This window comes from Bombus vosnesenskii, unplaced genomic scaffold, assembly GCF_011952255.1.
Source record: "Bombus vosnesenskii isolate JDL3184/JDL3185 unplaced genomic scaffold, Bvos_JDL3184-5_v1.1 scf7180000014105, whole genome shotgun sequence".
In the NCBI taxonomy this organism is placed as follows: Eukaryota; Metazoa; Arthropoda; class Insecta; order Hymenoptera; family Apidae; genus Bombus; species Bombus vosnesenskii.
The window spans coordinates 459,514-486,828 of record NW_022883371.1 but is presented as its reverse complement, the minus strand read 5'-3'; the positions used below and the strand labels follow the sequence as shown (position 1 = coordinate 486,828).

Below are 27,315 nucleotides of genomic sequence, written 5' to 3'. Positions count from 1 at the left end.
AATTTTACTCTATTATGTCTAAATATGAATTTATACTCTAAATATAAATTTATAAATATATGTATCACATCTAAATAAGCTTAGAAATAATACAAATATTATATAAATTTAAAATGTGTAATTAGGAATGAATTATTGATCTCTCTCATATTAAAAAAATATTAAAAAAATAATTCTCCTTATTTTTCTTACATTAATTTGAAGTGTAGAGAAAGCTAATAAAAGAAGTTTTTGTTTGTTTTCAACACTGTTGTTTTAAAATAAGGGAACATTTTTTGTAACAGGTAATTGTGTAAAATAGAGTATATCTCGTTAATTTCGATGACCTTCAAATATGTTGTTTCTTAGTAGCATTTTCCTATACATATACCAATCGATCGGCTTCATTTCTCAAAATATACAACAATATATTTAATGGTATGTTATGCAATAAATTAATTCACAAATGTTGTATTTTGTAAACAATTTTTCAATAATAACGGCTAGAATTACTACATTTTTAACTAACTAAAAATTAGAATAAAATGTAGCATTTCGTATACAATTCATCAGATATTATTTCATCTTATTGTTAGTGATGATTGGATATCAATTTAATTCAACCTTTGAATTTTTTTTATTTATATTCAAAATCATTATCATCAATGAATTAAGTGTAGATTGACTTATATAAAAAATATAGTGCTTACGCCAGAATGTAATATAATCTTAACTTAAATTTAGCTGAGGTTTTTTACACATAACTCGGAAACTACAAAAGTTGACCGACGGTTATATACGGTATAAGAAACAGTTATACATATATGTACTTATAATTAGGACGTTAACCATGACAGCATATTTCAAGACCATCGAAATCAGTGAGGTGTACAATACAGAGCCGAAAGATAGCTAGATAAAAGAATGTGGGTCTGATTGATTATTTCTGATAGACCCGATACAGTTATAAAAATAAGCAAGCATATTGACCGAAAATATCCCAAATACAAATAAAACCATATAGGATTGCGTGTGAGTGATAGAAAGCACTATGTAAGTATGTACCTATGTACTTTCCTTGCCCTTCCCTTACTCGTTATCCGTTCCGTTAATCATCTTTCCAGCTCTGCTATTCTATTTGACATAGTTATTAACTAATAGTATCGTCAAATAGTGAAAAAGAAGTTTACTATTTTCAAACAAGATATTTTCCGCCTCTAAACAAGTAAACAGAATTCATTATCATTTTTTACCGTCTAATATTATAAATATGAGCATGACGAATAATTAACTAAAATCACACATGTACAATTAGATATGTCCGATTAGTACAGTTCAATTAATAAACATTTGACGTTACGGTTTAGCTTTTTAAAAATTATTTTGATAAACGCAGATCGTAAATATAATATCACTACTAAATTATAGTAATTATATACATTGGTTAAATACCTACAAGAAAATATTTGTCAATATAAACTGTAAAATATAAGCCTTTCGTCTTATTTTATGAATATATTATCAATCACATGAAGAACTAAATTTTTTAAATATAATAGGCATGTCATATCAAACACTTTGTATAAAGCGTTTCTACTAAATTCTACTAGAAATTTTGAACATTTATACAACAAAACATTTATAATTCCTCTTTAAATCTTCTCTTATCAAATATTTTGATGTGTTAAGTTTTATTCCCTCCAGGTTGATGATTTAATATTCTTTAATTCACGACTTTCCGAAGGATCAATTATTGTTTCATGTAAAAGTTTCTTGGTGTTTTGTTTTCTCTTGTTGTAATTAATTTGTTCACTTTCTACAGGCTCACTATATATTTGTGAGACGTTTTGATTTAAATGAAACTTACGGCATGGCACTATAACAGTTAACATGCTAAAAGCGAAACCCAAAATGATGCCTGCAAGTACATCCCACCAATGATGTCTATTGTCACCGATCCTTGTTAATGAGCATATCACAGTCCACAAAAATATTATACATTGTAACCACGGTTTTAGGAAAAACGTCCGATCTGGTAAACGGCGTTGTAAGTACCACTACAACAGAAAAATGTATTTGTTTAATGTTATAAAAAAGGAAAACGATAAAAAGGATTTAAATATTGCAAAAAAAGTTTAACTAAACGTACATCATTTATGTGAAGAGTATTTTCATATTCTATCAAAAAATTAAACTTTTAAAATTTACAGAAGTTTCTGTAAGATAAAAAAAATATTGTTTCTGAAACAATTTAGTTTTATCTAAATAATCTTTACGGTAAGTACGTATAATAGATAAATCTACGAAATTAATATATCTACAAAAATGTCATAACAATATAATTCAATTTATTAGACAAACGAATGATATGAATTGATGCAATGATGCATAATGAATTAAATTCATTTTATCTAAGTCGATTAGTACAATCTAAAGTCAATTATAGTTAACACCAGTACATAGCAAAGTCGATATATGTATACAGGGTGTCCCGTAGCAAATGGTACAATAGGATATGGAGTAATCCTACGTGAAAACATAAATCGAAAATATAGAATATTTTTTCATATGACTTTGTTTGATGACTTTGTTGATTTTTTCATATGGCTTTGTTCTCGAAAAAAAGACGGTTTAAACGTATTTAATTAAGAACTGATCTGATGAACGCACATGATACATTTCCAAATTTTTTTTCTGAAAAATTTTACTCCATGGTTTTTACTTATTTTCGCATTTAATCTTCTATCGGTTATTTACTCTTATTCAGTCCTGAATTAACCTAATTTAAGTATATTTATCAAATTTTGAGAACCATTTATATGAACATCTATACCACTAATTTCAAGACACCCTGTATATACAGGTTATAATATCTTCTAAGAGTAGTCACTATTTTTCAGATATTTCTAATAATGTGCCAAAGAAATGCTTTGTACAAAAGTTAGTCAGTTTTCAATCTGCTATACATTTACATATTAAAAAATTCCAGCAAACATTTTTTCGATTTGAGGTCACAGTCAGGTTGAGTTTTTTAAGTGACACCACAAATTTTGTATTTCACAGAGTTGAAGCTGACGTCAAGATGAATTCCACGACCTACTTTCCATAACCATAAGGTGATATTGGATTCAAAACGGTATTATTGTTATCGTTAGATTTGTTTAATAAACTTATTAATTTGTCCTTAATCTTATTTGGAAAATGTTATTTGATGAAAATAAAATACATTTTAACATTGTTTTTGTTGATCCAACCTGAATTTCTGAATCCAAAAATTTCTAAATTTTATTGCGAAGTTATAATATGATAGGTCGTTGAATTTATCTTGACGTTAGCTACGACTTTGTGAAGTGCAAAATTTATGACATCATTAAAAAAAATCAACCTTGACTCTTTATTGAGGAAGAGATTATTTTTTGAAATTTTTAATATTCGAATATGTAGCGAACCGTAAACTGACTATCTTTTGTTCAAAACATTTCTTTAGCAGATTTTTAGAAATATTTGACAAATGGTGCTTACAGTATACACTCTTTATGTATTTACATACGTATGTATAAATGACCAAAAGAAACAAAATAAAATGATAGAACAAAAATCTGTAGAAACAGTAATATAATTCTCAGTCTTAGATAGCCAAAAACTATGCCCATCAGAATTTTTTAATGTATAAAAAGTACTGGAAAATATAGTCATCCAAGTGATAATAAAACATGGCTCAAAGTCCTTTAAATTTAATGTTCACAATTTCTCTATTATTCCAGGCCCTGTATCAGAATTTTTCATCTACTCGTATTTGCATTGCAATTTTTTTCTGATAGAAATTAAAAAATTCGAAGAAGTGAATATATAAAAGTTCATAATGTATAATCATATGCAAAGGAATTATAGTGTTATATAATCATATGTAAATACAATATGTATGTATATATATACCTACTTACCACAATAAAAGTAGTTGTGAACATAGAGAGGGCAGAATGGCCAGATGGAAATGATTTGCTAGAATCCGAGACAAACCATTCTGAATGTTCTGTATTTGTACACGTATATTTTTCCACATATCTGAAATTCAGTATGTAAATTCATAGTACCAAACAGAAGATCACAGATGGTTTTTTAATCTTTATTTAAGTACTATCGAACTAAGATTTTTGTAATAATTAATTAAATATATTATACTGTTATTTAAAATCATATTTTTAAAATACCTTTGGTTAGAAAATTATCTCGTAGTTTTAAATACGATATATAAATGTAATATAGTTATGTATAGTAAAAAATACAAATATAAGAAAAGAGAAGACCATTTTTATACTGTAAAATATATACATTCTTATGGAAGATGAATTATTCTTACGAACAAAAATGTAATACAATAAAAAAAATGCTTACTCATTGGTGCAATTCTCTGCCTCTCGTGGTTTACACGTATCCAAAAAGTGTGGTCTTGGTTCGCCCACCAGAGTTTTCATAACATCACATATAAACGTTAAGGCAATTATTCCGATCGAATAGTGACCATACCACAACCATATTTGTTTTGCTCTTGAACCAGCGCATCCTAATTCTGTATCATAGCTATCTGCAGAGTAGCATACGAATTCAGACAGCCACATCTAAAAATATGCAAAATAAAATGTTATTTACAAAATTACAGAGGAACAGAATTATAATTCATTAGATTTACAACAAAATTAATAGCTAGCAGAAACATAAGTAAGACTTGCAGTAGCATAAATATATTATATACAGTGTAATGCCCCGTTAATATGCATTGAAAAGAACTGTCATTTTCCCTAATTTTTAAGAATAATCTAGGGGAAACGTTATTTTATCGAGAAAATAATTACACGAATAAGAGTAAGCAAAAAAGCAACTTTTATCGCTCAACGCTTGGCATTCAAATCTGGTGAATTAGGGGGTGTTATTCGGTTGATGAAAACTGAAATTTTTATCATTTTTTCTCTTTCTCGATAAAGGAATTCTAATAGGTTGCTGAAGTCTTCCTAATTAAGCTGATTGAGTTAAATTTCATTAATCCATTTATTATTACTTGATTAATAAGTAATGTTTAACTTGAAATTCTATAAATATAATTACTAACTATTTCCCCATTATGCGTATAGATCTATCATTAAAAAATAATAATATTTCATATAGCAAAATAGAATTTGTTTCTTCATAGAAATAATGGCAATAGCATCGTGTTGTGACGCGTAACAATATCCATTTTTTTTTGCCATTTCCCTAAAATTTTTAAATATTAAAATACTGTAATGTGGAGTACACTAGATAATGTTAAACCACAATTAAGTTTATATTTAGACTTATTCAGTTAATCGAGAAAATATCACTCGTCCACTGCAATCTTTTTTATTGTAGGAATAAAGATGGGAAGCTTTCATTTTTTTATCAGTCAGTAAGTTATCGTGTGTTGGAAAACATTAAGCATTGAGCGATGATGACTTTATTCTTTCGCTCACTTTTATTTGTTATGCTTATTTGACAGGTTTGGATATGATTTGAACTTTTAAAATTCCAGATATTAATTAATATCCATATCCAGTGGATATTACTCACAGATTTGTTAATATTGACTTTGCGACATAAAGACATAAATCCTTATGTCTTCGATTTTGAATCTTTCTCTGAAGTTGATAAAAAATATAAGGGTGTGAGATTCGCAAATCCGGACGCAACTTATGTGTATTTATAATAATAATTATGGCCTTGATAAAAAATGTCTTGTTATATTTCACGTAACGTACAAAAATAAATTAAATTTATTTTGAAAGCATTTTCATTTTATATCCTATTTTTCAATCTTAAAATCCTGAAAGGATTTCAATGCTTAAATGATTTCTATATACAAACTCAATTGATAAAATAAACTTGAGAATTTAATTCAACATTTGTAATTCATTTAGACTTTTATTTACTCATACAAATTTTGTATTCATATTTTAGAGTAACGCGTTCAAAGAGATATTTATGTTTCTAAAGCAAAAGAATTTTTATTACTCAAATTAATAATTAATTCAAACAAATATTTGTGTTTGACAGTTTTTTAGAAAATTATAAATCCTATTCAGCAAATATTTTTAAATTTTTAGAAATATTAAAAATATTTTATATTTATTTTATTTATACATACCACGACGATCGGTATTAACAGACATCCAACAATCAAAAATGTAATAGAAATCGTATCTCCCATGAACTTGAATGAAATTTTTGGATCATTACAGTAAAAACCGATATGTTGTTGCGGAACTGTCCCAAATTCCAATACTGCTAGAAATACAATGACTGGAAAGTACAAGAGTACAATTGAAAATTAGAAAATATGTCTGTAAAAAGAAGTAAAAAATTGTAACCATTCAAACTTCAAATTAGTAAATACATAGACTTTGATAGTATTTCAACATGATAAAATTCAGAAAATTTTCTAAAATAATTCGCTCGTACATGTACAGAATGTTAAAAAAACATGTCATTGCTATAACAGATAATTCTACACCATCGGTTCGATGGTGCAAAAAGGTATAAGCAAAAGAAAGTACCGGGAAATTGATCTTGACTTTGAATTTTAAGATGAAATTTCTTTTGCTTGAATCCTGTTGCACTCATCACGAGGATCATACTTGTCAACGGAATCACGAGTTGTAACTTGTGATTCGATTATTTTCTTGAAAAATGATGCTAGAGTTCCATTGGCTGTTACATTGGCATCATTTACAATATGTTTACATTTCGCAGTCAGGTAGAAAATAAACAGCACGATATTAATACAGTACATTTTAATATAGTACGAGATAGTACATTTTAGGCCCTAACTTCGTAGAATGATGTACCTAACTTCATGATTTTAAATTATTACAAAATTATTTACTGCATGAAAAAATTTTTCGTGCAAAAGTTAAATAATACCAAAAGAGAAACGATTCAGTATCTTTATAATCATATAGTCATAGGTAGTTTTGCAGATGTTTATCGTGTGACATTGCAGTTGTGCAAATCTTTATCGTGTTAATAATGTTTATATTTTTATTTGATATTTTATCTAAAGAATTATCTGAAGATTCTATCTGTAGAAATAAACGTATTGAACATTGCTGATACATTATATAATTATACTGGTAATATATATACAATGATACATATAAATGTCAAGTAATCGAATAAAATCTCATTATTTATTTTATTAACAGATCAAGCATATATGTATGTAAGGTTTGATAATGAAGAATAAAAATCCTGTTAATTTTCTAACTTTTTCGATACGAATTTAAAAGAAACATAATTAGCGAATGTTACAAAAATAATACAAGTATTATAAATTATTAATATTACACACTACTTATTAGTTAGAAAAACTTTAGTAAACTGTCACTTTCGACCGATACCAGAATTGAAAACATCATATTATGTACAAAGATATGTAAGATAAAGATAACAGATATCATACGATTGATATGAAATGAAATAAACCTTTGAATAAGAATTTCAGAATACCTACGTATATTTGTTTCAGTTTCAGGAAACAAAATAAAGTTTATTTGTTTCTATTTTATTTTAAAGGAGTATTCGTTTAAGACATATATTTGTTTTTATCGAAGAAACAATTTGTACTGAAGTAAATATGTATATTATAAACGACAATAAAACATACATTAAAAACTATAACATAACAGACGAAACGTTTTTCATAGTTAACAGTATATTATTTCTTAATAATTTATTGGCTTCTGACAAGTTGAATACGAGACTGATACTTTTAATTCAATATTTTAGTATTGCAACAGCTTTATCGTCACTAATATAGTATGAACACAGTATAGTCATAAATAATACATTTGAATATAATTAATGATGTTTAAAATAAAAAGAAAAGATATATGTACGTCCTCGTAGTAATTCTACTATTTTATATCTATGTACATATATAGTACGTACTTAATTTTTCATGCAAGTCTTAGTAATTATTTACAATTAGTACAATGAAAAATATTCACAATGAGAAAGATTTTCTCATCGACTTCAATCATTTTATTATTTTAAATTCATTTATAACTAAAAGGAATTACACTATACAATACCCTGCGACGTAATTCTTTCCGTTGAAAACCTTATTGTCGTAACAATTTGAACACATCTAAACAAATATACTTTTTTCTTCAACGTTTTGCTAAATCAATTTCCTATGTATTTGTTGAGGAAAGTACACGTGTCACGACATGTTCCATTTTTGTTTTGCTCGATACTTACACAAACTGTATAAATTTAGTGGAGTTAGCAATTTAAAATCTTTCCACCGTGAGGCTACTTTTCTATTGAGTTTACTCTTGTCCATATTATGTAAATTTGACACGTGCTTGCAAACAATCAAAGCAACAACATCAGAAAGGACTAAAAATAAGAATGATACGTAATTGGAAGAAGGCAGCTAGGGAGGAGGGGAAGAAAGAGGTAAGAGGAAGGAAAGGACGAAGAGAGATAAAAAAAGGGAAAGAGAAAATGAGAGGAAGAGCGACGAGTGCTCTTACTTCGAACACCAGTAGAGTTAATATCACACACGATACTGTGCGCTTGCTACGTGAAGCAATAGTTAAGTATTCGGCTCAAACTCGAACGCATGCGTATAACTCATGTGATTGCATAGCTTGTCTCGATGATCAAGCAGTTTTTCTTTTTGGGAAGGTATAAGGACGTGATTAATGAAAACAATCCTGAAACCTTTTCTTATTAATGCTATATCAATAAAGATTTTAATAAATGAAAGATACACTATTATCTCTTTAATGTCTTCTGATATATGAGCCATTCAGAGATCGGAAGAAACTGATTAACATCACGAAGTAGAAAGTAAAAAAGAGCGATGATGTTGCAAATATTATTTTTCAAATTTATCTTGAAAACTACTACTATTATTTATGTCATCTTCCCATGATAAATGAACTCATGCAAGCATGTCTTCTGTCTTTTGAGAATTAAACATTAACCGCCTACTTATGTGATGAAACTAAAAAACTGACAAATAGTTAAGTTGATCAATGTAGCGCCTGAAATATTCATATATAGAATAAATTAGATAAATGTGAAATAAATTTATTGCTTTTTTATAAATTCTTTGCTCATTTGATATTATCGTTTACTACTATATATACTATATACTATATACTATATATATAAGTGGTAATAGTAATATATAGTACATCGTATAGTATATTATAGTGTATATATACATATATAATATTAATTATATATTATATAATTATTGTATATTAATATTATATATCTATATATATATATATTCTTTGTATTTGTATAAACATTAAATGGGACAATATCCGATTCTCATGTTATAAAGATAGTTGGACATTGGAACAAAACGTAATTTAAACATTAACATGTATCTAATATTTTGCAGCATTTTAATTTAAAATAGGATTCATACGTCTGAACATAGAGTAGTATAGATTATTTTTCTCGAGTATTCTGCGCTTGCAATTTTTTCTGTAGTTTCTTTCTTGGAACCTCCAGTTTATCTAAAAACATAGGTATGTATAAATATTTCAGAAACGATGAATGATACAGAAAATGTTCCAAATGATTTCTGTAGGATGTTAGAGACGACATATCATACTGATATTTACAATATTTAATCCTGCAATGGTCTTGAAAAGCCGTTGTGAAGGTCGCATTTAAATTCTTAAATGGGATTCTACATCCTATTGTTGCATTTCCTTTTACGTAGCTTAAAAGAATACAACATTCGCCTAACATTTTTTTTGTATTACGCATATGTTTCGAAATATTTACATGTCTTCAGATGAAAGGAAAGAATATACTGTATACGTATATACCGCAATTTTTTATTGTTGCTATTTTATCACGTACTTAAATGATAAGACTTTGTTTTCCGATTTTGTGTAACATCATATAATAGAATTCTTTACAGAACAAATGTCTGCGAATCTATTATCTATTATATAAAATAAAATATTATCTAGAAATGAAAATGTTAAATTTATGGGTGTACCGTTATGTATTAATAAACGGCGCAAGTCTGGTGTACCTAACTAAAAATACCACAAAGTTAGTAAACTTGCTAGATAATACTAAAATTTTAGAACTAAAAATTTAAAATGAAAGAATCACCAAGGAATCATTGCATATCTACATAGTTGAGAACCAAGTATATACATACTTATGTAGTAGAAAATAAACTTTGATAGTTTTCTACCCTAAAATAATGCTTGGTTGATACAACACGTGCAAATATCACAAATCTCGTTTGTGACTTTTAAAAACTACGAACACATAAACATAACAATATGAGTTTGAAGTGAAAGTATAATGTTCTTATGTAGAAATTTGAATTTCTACGCTTTTGTCAACTTTCTTTTGGTAGAAATATTTTGGAGATATACGCAAGGTTTAAGATCAATTGTTTTTGTAGTTTATCTCAGAGAGTTCATGAAGATATTTTATATCAATTTTTAATATAAATATTATTTCAAGAAAATCGCATTTAATCGTTAATTACTTTATAAATAATTATTATCATAGAAAATTTTGCTTATTTAAGGGCGATATAAGAATCGCTCTATCATTTTAGAAATTCCTTGCCTATCTGATGATAATGACCTGATTTATGGTGAGCAGGGGCTGTATTTTTTTTGTACTATCGCGCCATCTCATCAGTAGATATCTTATTCTTGTATTTAGAAAAATTTGTTGCTTTTAATCTATTAATAAACTTATAGTCTTACCAGTTTTAATGTTAAGGAGAAACTTCATTAAAAATTGCTTCCAAAATAATATCTATAATTTTTAACTATTACTCATTAGTCGAGTGCTGCTGTATGCTTGCTCGTTACGAGACCATAAGGATAAATATATTAATAACGAACACAATATGATAATTCATTATATTAGTTATACTAGTTAACAGCTTTAAATAATGCAATGGATAATTCACAGTGTCAAGTATCATATTTTGCATATTCTTAAATCATAAATAATAAATTCAGATGTCGAGATGGTATTATTACAACATATTCAAATACTTTTATAACGTAAAAGTTTCTTTCGTTTTATAAGGAAATAATGGATGCACAACATTTTTCGTTTTATATTATTTTATCGAATTACGTATGATCCATTTTGTTCTATCCAGATAAAGATCACAACGTTTGACAGATTAGCTTTCATATTTGTATAAAGATGCATCGTTGTAAAAGACGTGTCTATAAAAGAAAGACACTTTTCGGACAACCTAATACTATCACTTCTACTAAATTCTCCTCATTTCAATTACCTTTGGATAATAAATACATATATAAAATTATATGCGTTTTTGCAATAAATTACGCCAGAAAATATTGATTAACATTTGATATCCAAATAATGAAACAATTCAGAGAAAAATCCTCTTGTTCGGTAAATATATTAATATATAAACATTTCAGAATTACGAGTCAGATAAGATGATATATTATTCAAATAATATATTTTACTTAAATAATGGTCAATTTATCATAAATAGCATCACGGTCAATATATAATATTTACTTGGAAACCGCTTACTTAAAAATTATCTAATTATCTAAAAGAACTAAAATAAAGTCAAGTATCATTGTATATAAATTAAATATGTATGACATACGACTTCATTATTATTAACAAAAATTACTGGTGGACGGGAACAATTGTAATTCATAAAGAAGATTATATCAGACATACATATTTGTATGAGCTGCCTTGCTTATTTTTTGTACATTTCGTTTAACTCAGAAATATGTGCATATGTTTGTTACATCATTGTTACTGCTTATATAAAGAAGAATAAATTTCAATGTCATATGACCTAAAGTTAAAACCTATGGTGAGCGCGTATATAAGAAAATTAAGCTATAGCCAAATGTTGCAACTTACAGATCAAATGTATAATATAGATACTATTATTTCTCTAACTATTAAAAATACACAAAATATTTTCATATGAAAATTGTTTAATCTAGCAGAGATTATTCAATTTAACAGAATTATATTTAGATTGTTGCAGATATTTTAGTATGAATGTATTTCCATCCTTTTGTAACGCCTTTTCTTCTTTTTTCGGGAAATTTATTGAAATGGTAATTTATTGAATATCTCAATGCCATCATGACATTTTCAATAGTACTGAAGTATAACACTTGCCACCAATATTCACAGAGACATTCAATAAATTATTGTTACATACAGAGTGTATCATCTGGAATATTTCCATTGTGAAATAAAATTTGAAAAAAAAATTTCCTATAAAAGTTCTATAACTTTGTAGAAGCCGATATATAGTAAAAATAGTTTTATTATGCGTTACAAACGGTTAATGAGATAAAAAGGTCGATTTTGTTTTCTTAAATAGAATGTTATATTTTGTTTACTTGTAAGTAATAGACAAACTCGACCACCTATAATCTAAGTATTTTAAGGTCAGCGAAAACAAAATTTTCTGTTTAACTTTTGATGCTGCTGGCTGAGGTAATACTGTTAATTGCAAGTAAAAGCTGTTACACACTATCGACCAGTTGCCAGAAACACTGCACTGGGCTTAACCGTTCAACAAAATATACATACATACAAGGTTGTAAGTATGTACGCTATACGCACTTGATCACAGCGACCACGAAACACGAATGACGCGACGCAAAGGTGCGGGCGACAAATGAAATGATATGTTGAATCATATGCACGAGTTTACATGACAAACTTTCTGACTGATCTGACATAGGCGAACCATTAATAATTTAACAATTTGCTCGAAATTCATTCTGTTCGACGGTCCCTATAATGTCGACAGCTTTCGAGATTCGAGCCACCAAGCTTGGATGCTTGATTGCTTGGTTTTTAATCTCTCATCGACAACTCCATCCAAGCTGCTGCATTAATTCTTCCATGACTCAGTGATATTTAAAACGTATTGATATCAATGACGAGTATTTCAACATTTCTTTTGCATGTTTACACGTAATCAGAAATATCCTTACCACTTACAGGTTAGGACGTGTTCAAAAATAAGTGAACTATCTCAAGAATCGAAGATGAAACGAAACGTCACTTCTGAAGCAGTGCCACAGCAAGTTAAGTAGAAAACTTCGTTATACGACCTTTGTTAACCTTGCAGTACTTAGTGTTGCAGAAACTTTACAGCTAAACGAAACGCAACATTCTTTGAAAAAAAAAAAAAGAAAAACAGATTTGGTCGTTTCATCGCGTCAATCTTCTACAACGCTATACAAATATTTTTACTATCCACTTGCTACTACAAAACTACGCAATTTTTGTAGAAAATATTTTAGATGATGATGGAACTAGATGCTACATCCTGCATATGTACATATGTATATATGTATATATAATACGTTGTTAAACACATTGTGAAATACTTAATAAATAAAAATGATAAAATTATATAATTCTTTTTTACAAAATATATTGATATTGGAATCTTCATAAGCAATAATTTGAAAAAGATTTAAATATTCCCCTGTGAAAGCAGAAAACTGTCACATGGAATTCATTGAACGTTTGCAATAGTAATTGCTGATAAGTGTATAACTTGAACTAATTTTATTCGTGTGCAAAAAGATCGATTAACAAACCCTAGTTTCTAAATCGAACTATTTTTATTTAAAATCGATATACGATCACTTTCAATTTAAATATATGTACATAGTATATACTATATAGAGGAGTAATATAGAGGAGTAATTATTATAGTAATTTCACCTAAACACCTCAAGATATGTAGATAATTTTTACCAAAACATGAGCTAGTAGCAACGAGAAAGTGTAACAAAATTTTCTTAACGCTTTCCTTGACTACTACGTGCCAAGAATCTCAAAGTATTCCATAGTCTATACATGTTAATGATAAAAATAGGTGAACGACAGCTTATTACAGATGAACGGCAAAGAGCAATTTTCGAATTCAGAATAAGCTGATAGAAATGAAATTTTATTAAATAGCTGAATGTATTGATATCATAGACCGACAAAATAGTTCTGAAAATAAAATGTGCTAATAGATCTATGTACTTAGAATAAGTGTATCATATGTTACATCGCTTCTCTGAAGAATATTAGTCCAGGAGAATCGTAATCATTCATTTCAAACTTTGATCAAAGTTTAATGTGAAAATTAATAATTACATAATATATCGTCTCCTAAATGAATTTAAGATAATAAGATGAACCATGCGCAAAATGGATAAGAAAATAGTGGAAATTTTCACTAATGAATCAAGATTTAGTCGTTTTGAATCACATGGAAAATCTTATATACAATGTCGAATAAGGGGGAATTTTGTCTAAGACGTATCAAATCCACTCTATGTGGATAAAGAAAGTGATAAATTAATTAGATATGGTTTGGGGAGGAATGATCATAAATGGCGTTGGTTCAGTATAAACGCTGAGTCATGTAAAGTGGACATGAGGCTAATTATTATTATACGTGTTTGGGAGTAGGGCGCCCTAGGGGGGTAATGATATTAATAATTTATGTGAAAATTAGATACTTCAAGAAAATAATGATCCAAAAATTTTACAAGACAATAATCTTAATTTTATGAAATGGTCAGCTCAACTATATGTTGAATTTAGATTCGATATGAAACGCTGTGGATTGATGTTGGGAAAGAAGTATCGTTTTAAAGATTATCGAATTTATATTTAAATAACAGTACTTAATAACAATGTTATTTAATGACGCTTAATGACATTTTTATCTCCGACCTTCATAAGAGGTCTAAGAGTAATTATTATTCCTTATTACTCTGTGATAATTCTTTAGTAAATGATACTTTCCCCTTCCTTTTTTTAATTTTAGCTCTTGAAACTCATTTAACATGAAATGTGCCCTAATTAGTAGGATAACATAGAATTTTATGTTCTTTTGTACAGTAATGCAATTTATTTTGTCACAACACAGTTCATTGACGTTTCACCGTACGCGTGTGTACCAGTGCACCAAGTTATTTAGTGCGACACGCCCGGAAAAATTCTAAGCAGACGGTCGAGTCATACAGTATTGTATTACATGGTTTGTGGTTTTCCAGCCAACTCTCATTGCATGCACGATTCGCTCCTAGCGTGCATTTAGTTAGTTAACGTACTTAATATGTATCTTCAATACCAACTGTTATTAGATATATAAATGTCAAAAAGACTTATACCTGGTACCTCCTTGTCGTAAATGATTTATTTTTTAGTATATCTAGCGTTTTAGTATATGCGATATTCTTATGACATTAGTAATATATAATATCTTGAAAAAAGTAAAATTGTAGTAATAAATCATAACGATACACTGAAATATCAAATTAATTAAAAAATTGTCTTCTCTCTCTGTGAAAAATAAATGTTTTTGTTCATTATAATGGATTATTAACGGCTCAACTAAAATAATCAATTATATTTTATCATTTTTAGGAAAAATTAGTTTCTTTTAAGGATTATAGCAATTATTTAATTATAATTTTTTAAGTTGCCTTTATAGAAAAGGAATCAATGGGAAGTGTTCCTATTCGTCTCCTGTTTTCTCCAAAAGAAGAAATGTGGAAGTAGAACAAAACCATTTTAATAGTTTCTCATTTACTATTCATAAGTTCTGTTTAGAAGCAATGAATGACATGCTCTTCCGTATAGCTAATTGTCGCTTTAATTAACAAGTGAGTTACTTCCTCATAATGATCGAAAAAATGTACTAAATTAATGGATATAAATATAACATGTATACCTAACATAAAGTTTATACATATTATAAATATTGATGGTTATTCGTTTGATATCGTTTTAATATTTTTTAGACATGACATATATGTACTTATATTTTTCGCACTAAAATAAAATTAAAGATCTTTATATATTATACATGCATATATGCATTCCCTTATACAGCACAAAAAATGAAGGAAAAGCAATCATGACTTTAGCATTCCATATTTTCGTGTAAATAGACTACATAGTAATTTTTTAATGATCTAATTAATAAAGTTAGCACATATCGAATCAATGAAATTGCGGAAATGTAAATTGATTACATTTAGAAGAATATTATTATTATATGTATGTAGTTGGAAGAAAAAGAAATAAATTGAATGGTATGTCTTAATGATGTTACATGATAATTGCACGATGAATGTAACAATTAGGAAAAAAGAAAGAGAAATAAATTCAAACCTGATAAAGCAAGTAATATATCCAGAAAGAGCACCCAACGTATAGTATTTTTACAGATACTCATGATCTTCTCGGAGACAGTTCGTGTCGTTACTCCGTCCGAATTATCCAGGATTTCCTCCAACGTCGCCGTACTGCAATGAGTCAACTGTTCCGTTGATCTCTGAAAAAAAAAACATTTAGTAAAAATATGTATAAAGATTCTTACAGATAGTACTTTATCCACAATTACAAAATACATATAAATTTAGGGAATTTTTATACCGTGTGCCTAAATTCGTGGTACGAATGAAATCAAGAAGATTCTGTGGTTCAAAATAAAACGAAAATCAGCAATAACAAAATCGGATCAAATACTCCATTTCTTAATTCTCAAAGAGACAGAAATATACAATCTGGAAGATTATTTTATATGCGAATATAGAATAAAAGTTCTTCATTTACGATCAATCTGAGTATAATGTCAAAGCAATCTTATTCATTTATCTTCACTGCCGTATCATTTTAAGTAATATTATATTTCTAGTATCATCTACGTATGTATGGATATATAATGTTGAATACAAAAACGAATGGGATTATCTCGAATCTAAATCAAATCTCTGATATTGTACATACTCAAAATCGCTGATAGTAAATTAATTAACTTTGATTTTATCGTAATCTAATAAAGATAAAATTTTATACATAAATATCTACTTAATAACATATAGTTAGGAATCTTTTCATCTTAAATGAGTTTTAAACGGGCATGTATCTATTTCTTATTTCAAATTAAACATTTCACAAAAGGCATAGGCAAATATGAAAGTTCCACTAAACCAAATTAAACTTGTGATGCATCGATTGAAACAGCTTCCTAGGAAAACCATTTCGACAAAGTTTTAACCTCCTACCCCTATTATTAGGGTTATTGACCTAAGTATGATTTATAGTGTTACTGTTTGATTTCTTTTCTGATTATAGCTATAGTGTTACATATCTGGGAATTTTTGTAGATCTTTTGAATGAAAAACTCATTCTTAAAAAATAGGGGAAGTTTTAAAATGTCAATTTTTTATTGCAGTTGTTAAATGACGACATTTATACCTCTACAGTAGAACCTGCTTGTCATGTTTATTAACTCATAATTTTGTCAACTTTCCCGGGATGGTGCGTCATAGTTAATCATAGAAATTACTTGCTCAACATTGAAGATTTCACAAAGTATCTCAGCAGGTCCAATAATGTGTTCCATACATATAGTTAGTAAATTATCGCAGCAATAATGCAATTCTAGCTAGTTCTGTTTTTATTAGATGAGTGAATCGTATAATGTCTAACTTTTACTAATCTTCATAGGTGTCATCGTGGATCGCAGGATTTACTTACTTAACATTGAAGATTTTGCAAAAGGAATGACATTTTAAAATTCACTCATTTAATAAAAACAAAGCTATTGAGAATTGCATGTAATACTTGTATGATACGCATATTATATCAATTATATAAATAGGTCACTTTTCCATACACAGGAAGGTAAAAAATAGTATTATTCAATTTTTTTAACTGTGACGCACCATTCCGAAAAATCTGACAAAATTATGAGTTAATAAACATGGCAGGCAGCTTCTACTGTCAAAAATATGTCGTCATTTAAGAACTTCAATATAAAATTAACATTTTAAAACTTCCCCTATTTTTAGGAATAAATTTTGCTCCTCAAGAAATCTCCTTTCCACTAAAAAAAAACCTGAAAAAGATGTAACACTACCCTAATAATGAGGATACGGGAGTAAAATCAGCTATATCCTTCAAACAAAATTAAACTAAACATTCGATGCAAATAGAAATTCAACATGTGTTATTAGTCGTATGAGTAAAAACAAAAACTAATGCGTATAAAATTCTTAATATTTTAATTTCCAAAGATTAGCAGTTTTCCAATAATTATTTTTCTACTACCTTATAGATACTTTTAAAGACTAATGTAAAGCTCCTTATAGTTACTTATTGTAAGCTAATGTAAATGTAATTTATGAAAAGCTAAATATTCTTATGTAGATAATTAATTAGTAAAGAGCGTTGAAAGTGAAGAAGAGATGTTCTAAACTTCCTTTCCTTCTTTTTATTAGGAATTATACAGATAAGATTAAAGAATTGTTAATGCCCAGAAGATATTATTTATTCGAATTGATAATTTTAATTTTGACATCAACGTATCGAACAATCCTTTTTAATTTATTTTTATCAGTTGTACTAGAAGTTGATTATCAGATGTACATTAATTTAAATTCAATTGCATATATTTTATTCATCATCTAACTTAAATACTAATTTGCATGGTTGTATTTAATACGTATCAGTTACAGAATCGTCAAAACAATATTTCTTATTCTTATAGCCACTAATTTAAATACAAATTACAACAATTACCACTTGACTCTAATAAAATAAATATAACAATATTCAGTTAAGAACACCTACTTTATTGATAAGATAACAAGTAATTAATAGGAAACGTTGAAACAATGTTAAATTACTATGAATAATAAGTACAACACTAGCAACTAACCAGAACTGACGTTTTAATATCACTTGCCTGCCCTTGACATACTTTCTATCTATTCTAATCAAAATCTAATATCGAATAAAAATTCCTTAATTTTTTATAACCAAATTTAAATATTCGAAATAACTTAAATCATAAATAAGTTGAAATCTACGAAAAAATAATCCGCATCAAATATGTGAAAATACATAACGATATCTCTGACTTTAGAATAAGATACGTTTATACGTATAAAGATAAATACATATGTGTATACGTATATAAAATAACAAAGAATAAGTTTTTTAAATGTCAAATAACCAACAACATTACAAAATCATATTTCTTACACCTAAAGAACAGTATTAAATAAGTTTACTGTAACTAATATGCTTGTGTTGCAATAGTATGTAATATGTTATCGTAAACAAAGAACAAGTTTCTGATTTATAAAAGAAACAAAGATATATTTCACAGTGCATTTTTCTAAATCCTTTGTTTATCTTTCAAGAGAGAATGTGTTGAAAGTTTCAAAAGGAAATGCTATCAGAATGATTGAAAGAAATTACAGCTTAATCACTAAATTACTTATTATAGTTACTTATAAATATAATATCATACATTGAAAAGACGAATGAATATTAACAGAAACTTGTAACAAATTATGATAAAATATTACTGAATACGTTATAACATACAATCATTAAAAAATGATTTTTCTCATTTAATATTTTAAATTGCAATACGAGAAATAATAATTTTTTTTATAGATAATAATGTTTTACACTTTACATAAATGTCCATATTATTGTTATAACTACTTTTATTTCGCAGCGTTAAAAATAAATATTTTTAAAAAATAAATACAGAAAATCTTTTAATGTGAATAAGAAATGCATTTCGTAGTAAACTTTGATATTCGTTTCCATATCCTATATTACTCAAGATTGGTTAAAACGTTCGTCATGTTTCAATTGTTCAATCCTACTTAAGGAGCTCAACAAGCCTTATACATACTTCTTTAAACTCATACGATTCTTTTGTCTCTTCCAGTCTTTTTCTTTAAACGGAAGTAAGAAAAAATGAAAGCAAAAACCAGAAAAGCAAAACTAACACAAAGAAAATGTGATTTCATAAAAGTAATTAAACGATAATTCCATTCAAACCATATACGTGTATATTTAAGTACTACAATGCATTACTATTTCTAATACTACGCATTATATAGGCTATGCAAACCATGTGCGAATAATTCTTATCGCAATCTTTTAATAGAGTGTTACGTATTTAGTGTTAAATAACATTATACTACGAGTCTGATAAAAGCATTAATAAATTTCCTTCTCGTTCTTTTCGGTATAAAAAGTTTAAAATATAAGACATTTGACTTTCGCATTTGCATTTTTAAAAGATTATCTATTTCTTAATCGAACATTCTTTTAACTATATATTTAAAAAAAGATATAATATTAAAATACGGTCACGCGCTATTACTATTAATTAGGTCGAAGCTTCGAAAACCTCGATTAATGACACTTGATTGAAAAACATGGTAGCACATCCGCATATTCATAGGGGAAGACAAGCAGTTTTTAACTCATTGTCAGCTATTACTATGAAATTAATTAGGGGGAAAGAAAAACCTTGGTCGAATAAAGATACTAGTTCACTATACGCTGATCGATATATTAGACTTGATTTGACCGGTCTTATTAATATTTTAAATCTATCTTTCCCGGAATCCTCATTTAACTTTCTTTTAATTTTCTTCAACCTTAAATTTAACATATTTAAGTGCGCAACTATATACGTACATATATATGAATAATATATTTATATAATAAAGTAACAATATATGTATAGCAATATTTGAAAACGATAATTATATATATTCTGATATATTTGTGTAAACTATGACAAAATATAAAATAATTGCATTCTTTTATGTATAAACTCATGGTGGTAAATAGGTACAGAGTTAGCTTTTAAAACTAAATTTAAGATTAAAAAAAAGAACAAATACAAGAGAAAATATAGTTTACAAATTGAATATTTTGTAAAATTAACTTTTTTAATATTATATTAGATGCATAAAGTATTGAGAAACTTATATTGTTATATACGAACCTTTATTATTAAGATGACATTCTACTTCTACGAAACACCTTTAGTGGAACACGAAAATATTCGAACATCCATATAGATTCTGATCTTTATACTTTGAGTATCGACTAGATCCTCAATAATAATTCTATCAGTTGAGGAAGAAATAGATAAATTTTACGATAAAAATGTTATCAATAGCGTTATCAATGTATGCGTACATTGCTTATAATAAACACGTGACAAATGTTTTATGAAGAAATATTGAAGTCGATAAAACAGAAAAACTGTCGATTAAATATAACATTCGAATGCTTTGTAAATTATTGACAATTATTCATAAAACTCACAACATATCTTTTATGTATTTTACTTCATTAATTTCCTTCAATTATTATCCTCTCTATTGTCTGTTATCTCTTATAATCAAAATAATCACCTCGAACAATTATTAAAAAAAAATACCTTTATATGAAGCACAAATATAAATAATAGTAATATAATATTTTTGGAAGATAGTCGAAAAAATATATTTTCAATTTAGAAGAAAAGTATTTAGACTGGTTTCGAATTTAATAATAATTATTGAAGGTAATAATGTATCTCAGTTAGTATTTAAATTAAGGATTAGCACTAAACACTTTTAATATTAACATATTTTATTTAAATTACGGTTTCATAAATTATGAGGTAAAAGTCTGCCATCATAAATTGAAGAAGAAGAAAAAACAGATTGTTTCGTCATTGTTCAATTTTGAGACAACCAAGCTTCGACGACAATCTGTAAAGACTAAAGACACTTTTCAACGTCTTATTTTACAATCATTGACTATATTTTAACATTGAAAGTAAGCACTGGAATCATAAGAAACTTTGAAGTATCAAAAACTACATCCAATAGCACTCTTTACTTTGAGAAGAATTAAATTGAGCATTAAACAACTCGCTATTTTATATGTATCGACGAATAACGATAATCCGATAAAAAATTTATTTAAAAAAGTAAGTGCCTTCGTATTAAAAGTAACGACACATTTTACAGAAAATATGGAACAGTAACTGGTTCAACTCGAAGCAGCGTCGAAACACAACTGGCGTACCTCGTCTTCAATCAACGACTTCCCTCGCAAGCTCGAATTAAATGTTCTACACACCCTCTTGTCCCCTCCACAGACACACCAATGAAAGGATTCAACACGTGTGGTGCTGTGCGGTTTAACATAAACGCTTCGATAATACCACCAAGACGAACGGTAAGAGGTCCAAAAGTAAACTACGTTATAATTTTATTCAGACTTTTAATTAAATTACTTAACATACTGTCTGAAAAGTAATGAAACTCTGTATTAGATCAGTCATATAACTGAAATATCATTATAGAATAAAATATTCTTATATTGATAAATATAAATGTTTTTCGTATATTATTCTTGTTACGCTGCTGTATCAGTAATACATCATGTTAGGAACTATGTACATACATATTTCACTCTTGTATCAAATCTTTAAATTATAAGGAGCAATACATTGCACTATATAATTAAAAACAATAATTTTTTATTCTTACTCTCTATAATTTTTATACAGTATAAATTTACGTAATATTTATAATACGTACATTCCTTTTTTATTTTATATAGTAAGTAAACTTATTTCTATAAATCATTGCTTCTTACTACTTTTAAATGTTTATTACGCAGTAATTACATCTACAATAATTGGAGATAAAACTTATAATATTACCGATACTGAAAATATGATTATTGTACAATTCATTAATAGTCAAAAAACATAGTGTTCTCGTCTTAGACTTAATTCCTCAATACCAACGCCAACGGAAAACTTTCAGGACCAAAAGAATTAGCAAAAATAGAAAATATACTCGTATCATCGTATTAATTATATCGTCAACGTTTTATATTAACCATATCTTTTTGAAAAAGTGAACCCCGTGAAAGTCAAAATCTATTCACCATTTGATATTCACAATACTGACGTAGTATCCAGTGTATACATGTATGGAGGGTTCAGAAGCGAATCAGCGTAAATCCAACTTTCTCTAAAAATGTGTTACGCAGTTCAAAAACCTCTTTATTGTTGGAACAGTTGATAAATCAATTAAGTAATTACTTTCATGCGTATGAAATAGTTTTCAATACTTATATTGACCACAGAATTACTAGACAAAATTATACAGAGGACAATCAGTGTAAGTCACACTAAAATCGCGTCAACTTTATGTTTAGTTCTTTGTTGTTTAAAAAATAATTGTACGCCGTTTTACTTACATCATGAAAGAAAGAAACAAAAGTACGCATTTTTTATTATCAGGAAGTCACCATTTCTCTGATACTGCATCCGAATATATATTTATCTGATAATAAGCGAAATTTATCTGATTGTGACGATGGTAAGTGAAACGAAAACTTTATAAGAATTTGTTATAAAGAAACTCTGTAGAATGATTTCCCATTTTATGAAACCAACATAAAGCCAGTATCAAAAGGAAGACCTTCGACTTTACTCAATGTTGTTCGGAACCCACTGTATCCATAGCGTAAACCCGTGAGAGAAGTTAAAAAGAAGTACATGTTTGCTCTATTACATTACATCTCTCTATTACATTTGCTCATTTTATACATTGCTCTATTACATTTTATTACAAAAAATACGAACATCAACCTGAAAAGAAAATCAAATGAATCTTGGTGCAGGAGATAACAGTGAAAGTGATAATCCAGACGAATATATTATATAATATAATTATATAATACATTGACTTATTCAAATTTTCCAATGGACATTCGATATAAATCACGATCTTTTCATTTAATCTAATTTCTTCTGAAACACCATGGCGATTTTCTTCTGTTTTTCTTGTGATCAAGTTCATTTGTATGTTGTTTTATAAAAATTTATTTTTGCATTTTTACTACAATTGTCATTTTTTACAACAATTTGTAAAAACCTTATTTATCTCGGTTTTAATGCTAATGGACCTACACTGATAGGCTTCTGAATCCTCCGTATGTACGTAGATGTGTCTTAAATATGCATATCGTTAATTTATATATTAATCCAGTAACAAATGGCAATAATATACAAATTGCATGAAAAAGTCTTCCATATCCATTATTAGCGTGGAAGATAACCTTTTATAGATCTAATTATTATATACTTCTAATGAAGTTCTATGAGTATTTACGTACATATATCGCTCAACATTTCCTTTCTGAATACATACTTTGCTACTTCCGAATTCAATAAAATGATTCAGTTTAAATACGAAGAAACGATTTCTAGTAAAATCCTTAAACGTACATAAATGTTGGCTTTTACAAAACATATACGGTAATTCTCTAAAAAATATCTCATATGTGCAGAGTGTATAAAAAGTAAATGTAAAAGCCGCCACAGTAAGACTGCACTTCCCGATCGATGAAGATTTATAAAAAAAAATGCAAGCAAAATTGACCTTGACCTTGAAATTCAAGGTGAAATGTCTTTATTGCATCGCATACTTTTATCCTTATCATGAAGATAAAAGGTCTTAAAGGAATCATAGATCGCAACTTAATGGTTCTCTTGGAAAATGATGTTAAAATCTCATCAATCACGTGTGCGTACATAAACTTAATAACTAAATATACATGTGTGTGTGTATATATACAGGGTGGTTGGTAACTGGTGGTACAAGCGGAAAGAGAGTGATTCTACGCGAAAAAAGAAGTCGAAAATATAGAATAAAAATTTTTCGTTTGAGGCTTTGTTTTCGAGAAAATCGACTTTGAATTTTCGCTCGGTACACGTGCACTTTATCACGTCTCGTTATAACGGATATCACTGCAGATTTTTAAAAAAATTTGAAAAAAAAATTTTTATTCTATATTTTCAACTTCTTTTTTCGCGTAGAATCACTCCCTTTCGGCTTGTACCACCAGTTACCAACCACCCTGTATATATATAAGTGTTTTATACATATATTTTTTCTTATTTATAATATATTTACATTTCGCAGTCGGATAGAGTTTGCAATTGAGTTGAACAATTAAGATATCAAATTGAATGTGTTTTCCATCATCTAAAATCAACGTGTAATCTTGGGAAGAAACTTGGTAGGAATATAGGAATATGAGTCCGAAGCTATTTAAACAACAGTGATGGCCATATATGTACATATGTTGAATGTGGAAGCTGACGTGCAGGCACATCTATTACGCAGATGCAAAAAGAAAGAAAGAAATAAAGGAAGAAATGGGATGTCTAATGGTGTATCTGAAATGTCTAACATGCAACAATAGATGTTATTTACCCTGCATCAGAGTGCAAAATGTAACCATATAGTAAATAAGGTGAATCCAAAAACCAGTGAAACTTTAACATCATTTTTCCAAGGGACCGGTTGAATTGCGACTCATGGCTCCTTTAAGACTTTTTATCCTCATAATGAGCATAAAAGAATGCGATAAAACAATGCAAAAATTTGACCTTAAATTTCAAAGTCAAGGTCAATTTTGTATGTACTTTTTATACAAATCTCCACCGATCCATAGGTGTAAAATCACGCTATGGTGGTTTTTACGCTTACCTTATACGCACCCTGTACATATACGAGATAAATCACCGATTTTAATGAAACCTATATATAATGCAGTTTTCAGTGAAAACAGCTCCCAAAGTTGTAAGTTAGAAACATATTTCACGGAATATTTCGGAAACTATTAAATTTAGAAAAATGATTCGTGAGTAAAAATTTTGTTTTTAACTAAACAAAAATTAGTTACGTAAACAATATTTAAAAAAATACTTGTTTAAAAATATGATAAAAATTAACATGTTTTTGTCAATGTTTATTATAAAATGTTGATCCATTTTCATGGAAATTTTTACAAATATACATATATAAACTTCAAATAATGGAATAAATTGAAATTGTGATTTTTAATATTATAACAAAAATTATCGTCTTTGTTACTTTCGTCCGTTTTACATACATACATATATAGATGAAATTGTTAACCATGTATGATCGTAAAAACTGTAAAAATTCTAATAATTTGTGGTCTTCTACATGATTATAATATCTTCTTCTTCGAGTAACCGAAATTAGTACCCCACACGTAGCAACTCTTCTCCATAAATCTTCATTTCATTTTAAACTTCAAAATTAACTAGAAGATACCTTATTAGAGATCGTTGAATTCATCTTTTTAGTATAAAAGTATAAAAAACAGTATACGAGGCAGTATTAAAAAAATATGCGATGCTATTAAAAAATTCCAGGTAACCTTGATATCTCAGAAGTTATAAAAATATATATAAAAGAAGATATAAAAAAAATAAATGTATCTATTTAAAGATCTGTCATCTCTATAAAGTACGATTTCCATTTCAAACATTTCTCGATAAAATTAGTAAATACTAAGTTATTTCAAATGACTCCTTAATTAAGTTATTCCAAATGACTTCTTATTGACTCATTCTGTGTATTAAAAATAATTATGTGTAATAAAACAGAAATGTTTGTTCTTAAATAATAATTCTTTATTGTTCTTATATCTATATTAATAATTTACGATTTCAATTTACCGCTAATATGTCAGTTTTTATAAGCATGTATATACGTATATATAATTCAGTATACGCATACACGTTAAGATGCAAGTTATCCGTTAACAATACGTTATCTTCAGTACAATTTTGTATATTAATTCTTTATTTCAAATTCTTATATTAATAATGTAGGAATCCATTAAATATATAATATAATTTAAAATTAAAAATTGAAAAATAACTATCTAAAAATTGCTTTTACATGTTATATACGTATATGTTACTTATTATAAATCAATTTTTAAACTATCTAAATATTTTACTTAAAGTAAAAATAAAAATAGAATATTCATATGAAATGTATTCAGATTTCTGTATTAAATTATCAAAAGTCTTATAAATATAGAATAAAACTTTTGACATAAATATGGATTTGCATCTGAGACTTATTGTCTATTAATTTGTAAATATAAATGCATAGAAATATGTTAAAAAAGAAATAATTCTACAACAGGTATGCTATCAACTATAAAAACAATTAACTTGAATTTTAATTAATTTATATTCATTGTTAAATTCTAACCTGCATTGTCCACGTGTAGTATTGATTCTTGGATTAGTCAATAGTTTACAAAAATATCATTCATAAAATATTGCAAATTAACTATATATTTATAACATATATTAGGATTGATCACAGCACACACGCAAAACAAATAATTTATGTAAATGTGACTACTAAAAGTGTGAGTGCCTCTGATTGACAGCTCACTGACAAACACTGCTTTAAATAGCGTCATTGATGATTCAACTACAGAGTTTAAGGTGGTAGAGGGATTAAATTATTTAAGAAACACGAATTTAGATATATCCTACTAATGAAACATCATAATAAAATATCATACACCTAAATA

The 27,315-nt window shown here is 27.6% G+C and overlaps 1 protein-coding gene across 4 annotated transcripts; it reads right to left on the bottom strand.

Moving 5' to 3' along the window:
- Positions 1–284: 284 nt before the first annotated feature.
- On the bottom strand, positions 285–27,315 carry LOC117239555 (phospholipid phosphatase 1-like). 4 transcript variants are annotated; one of them, XM_033505220.1, is made up of 7 exons: positions 21,521–21,885; positions 20,873–20,996; positions 16,216–16,378; positions 6,137–6,291; positions 4,375–4,598; positions 3,924–4,044; positions 285–2,036 (listed from the first exon to the last, which is right to left on the bottom strand). In XM_033505220.1, the coding sequence occupies exons 3-7, from the start codon at positions 16,277–16,279 to the stop codon at positions 1,671–1,673; spliced, it is 930 nt and encodes a 309-aa protein (XP_033361111.1). In that variant the 5' UTR covers positions 16,280–16,378; positions 20,873–20,996; positions 21,521–21,885; the 3' UTR covers positions 285–1,670. The 4 variants fall into 4 exon arrangements, with proteins under 4 accessions (XP_033361111.1, XP_033361107.1, XP_033361110.1 ...); XM_033505216.1 differs by lacking the exons at positions 20,873–20,996; positions 21,521–21,885 and adding an exon at positions 26,985–27,315; XM_033505219.1 differs by lacking the exon at positions 21,521–21,885 and having other exon boundaries at positions 20,873–21,267.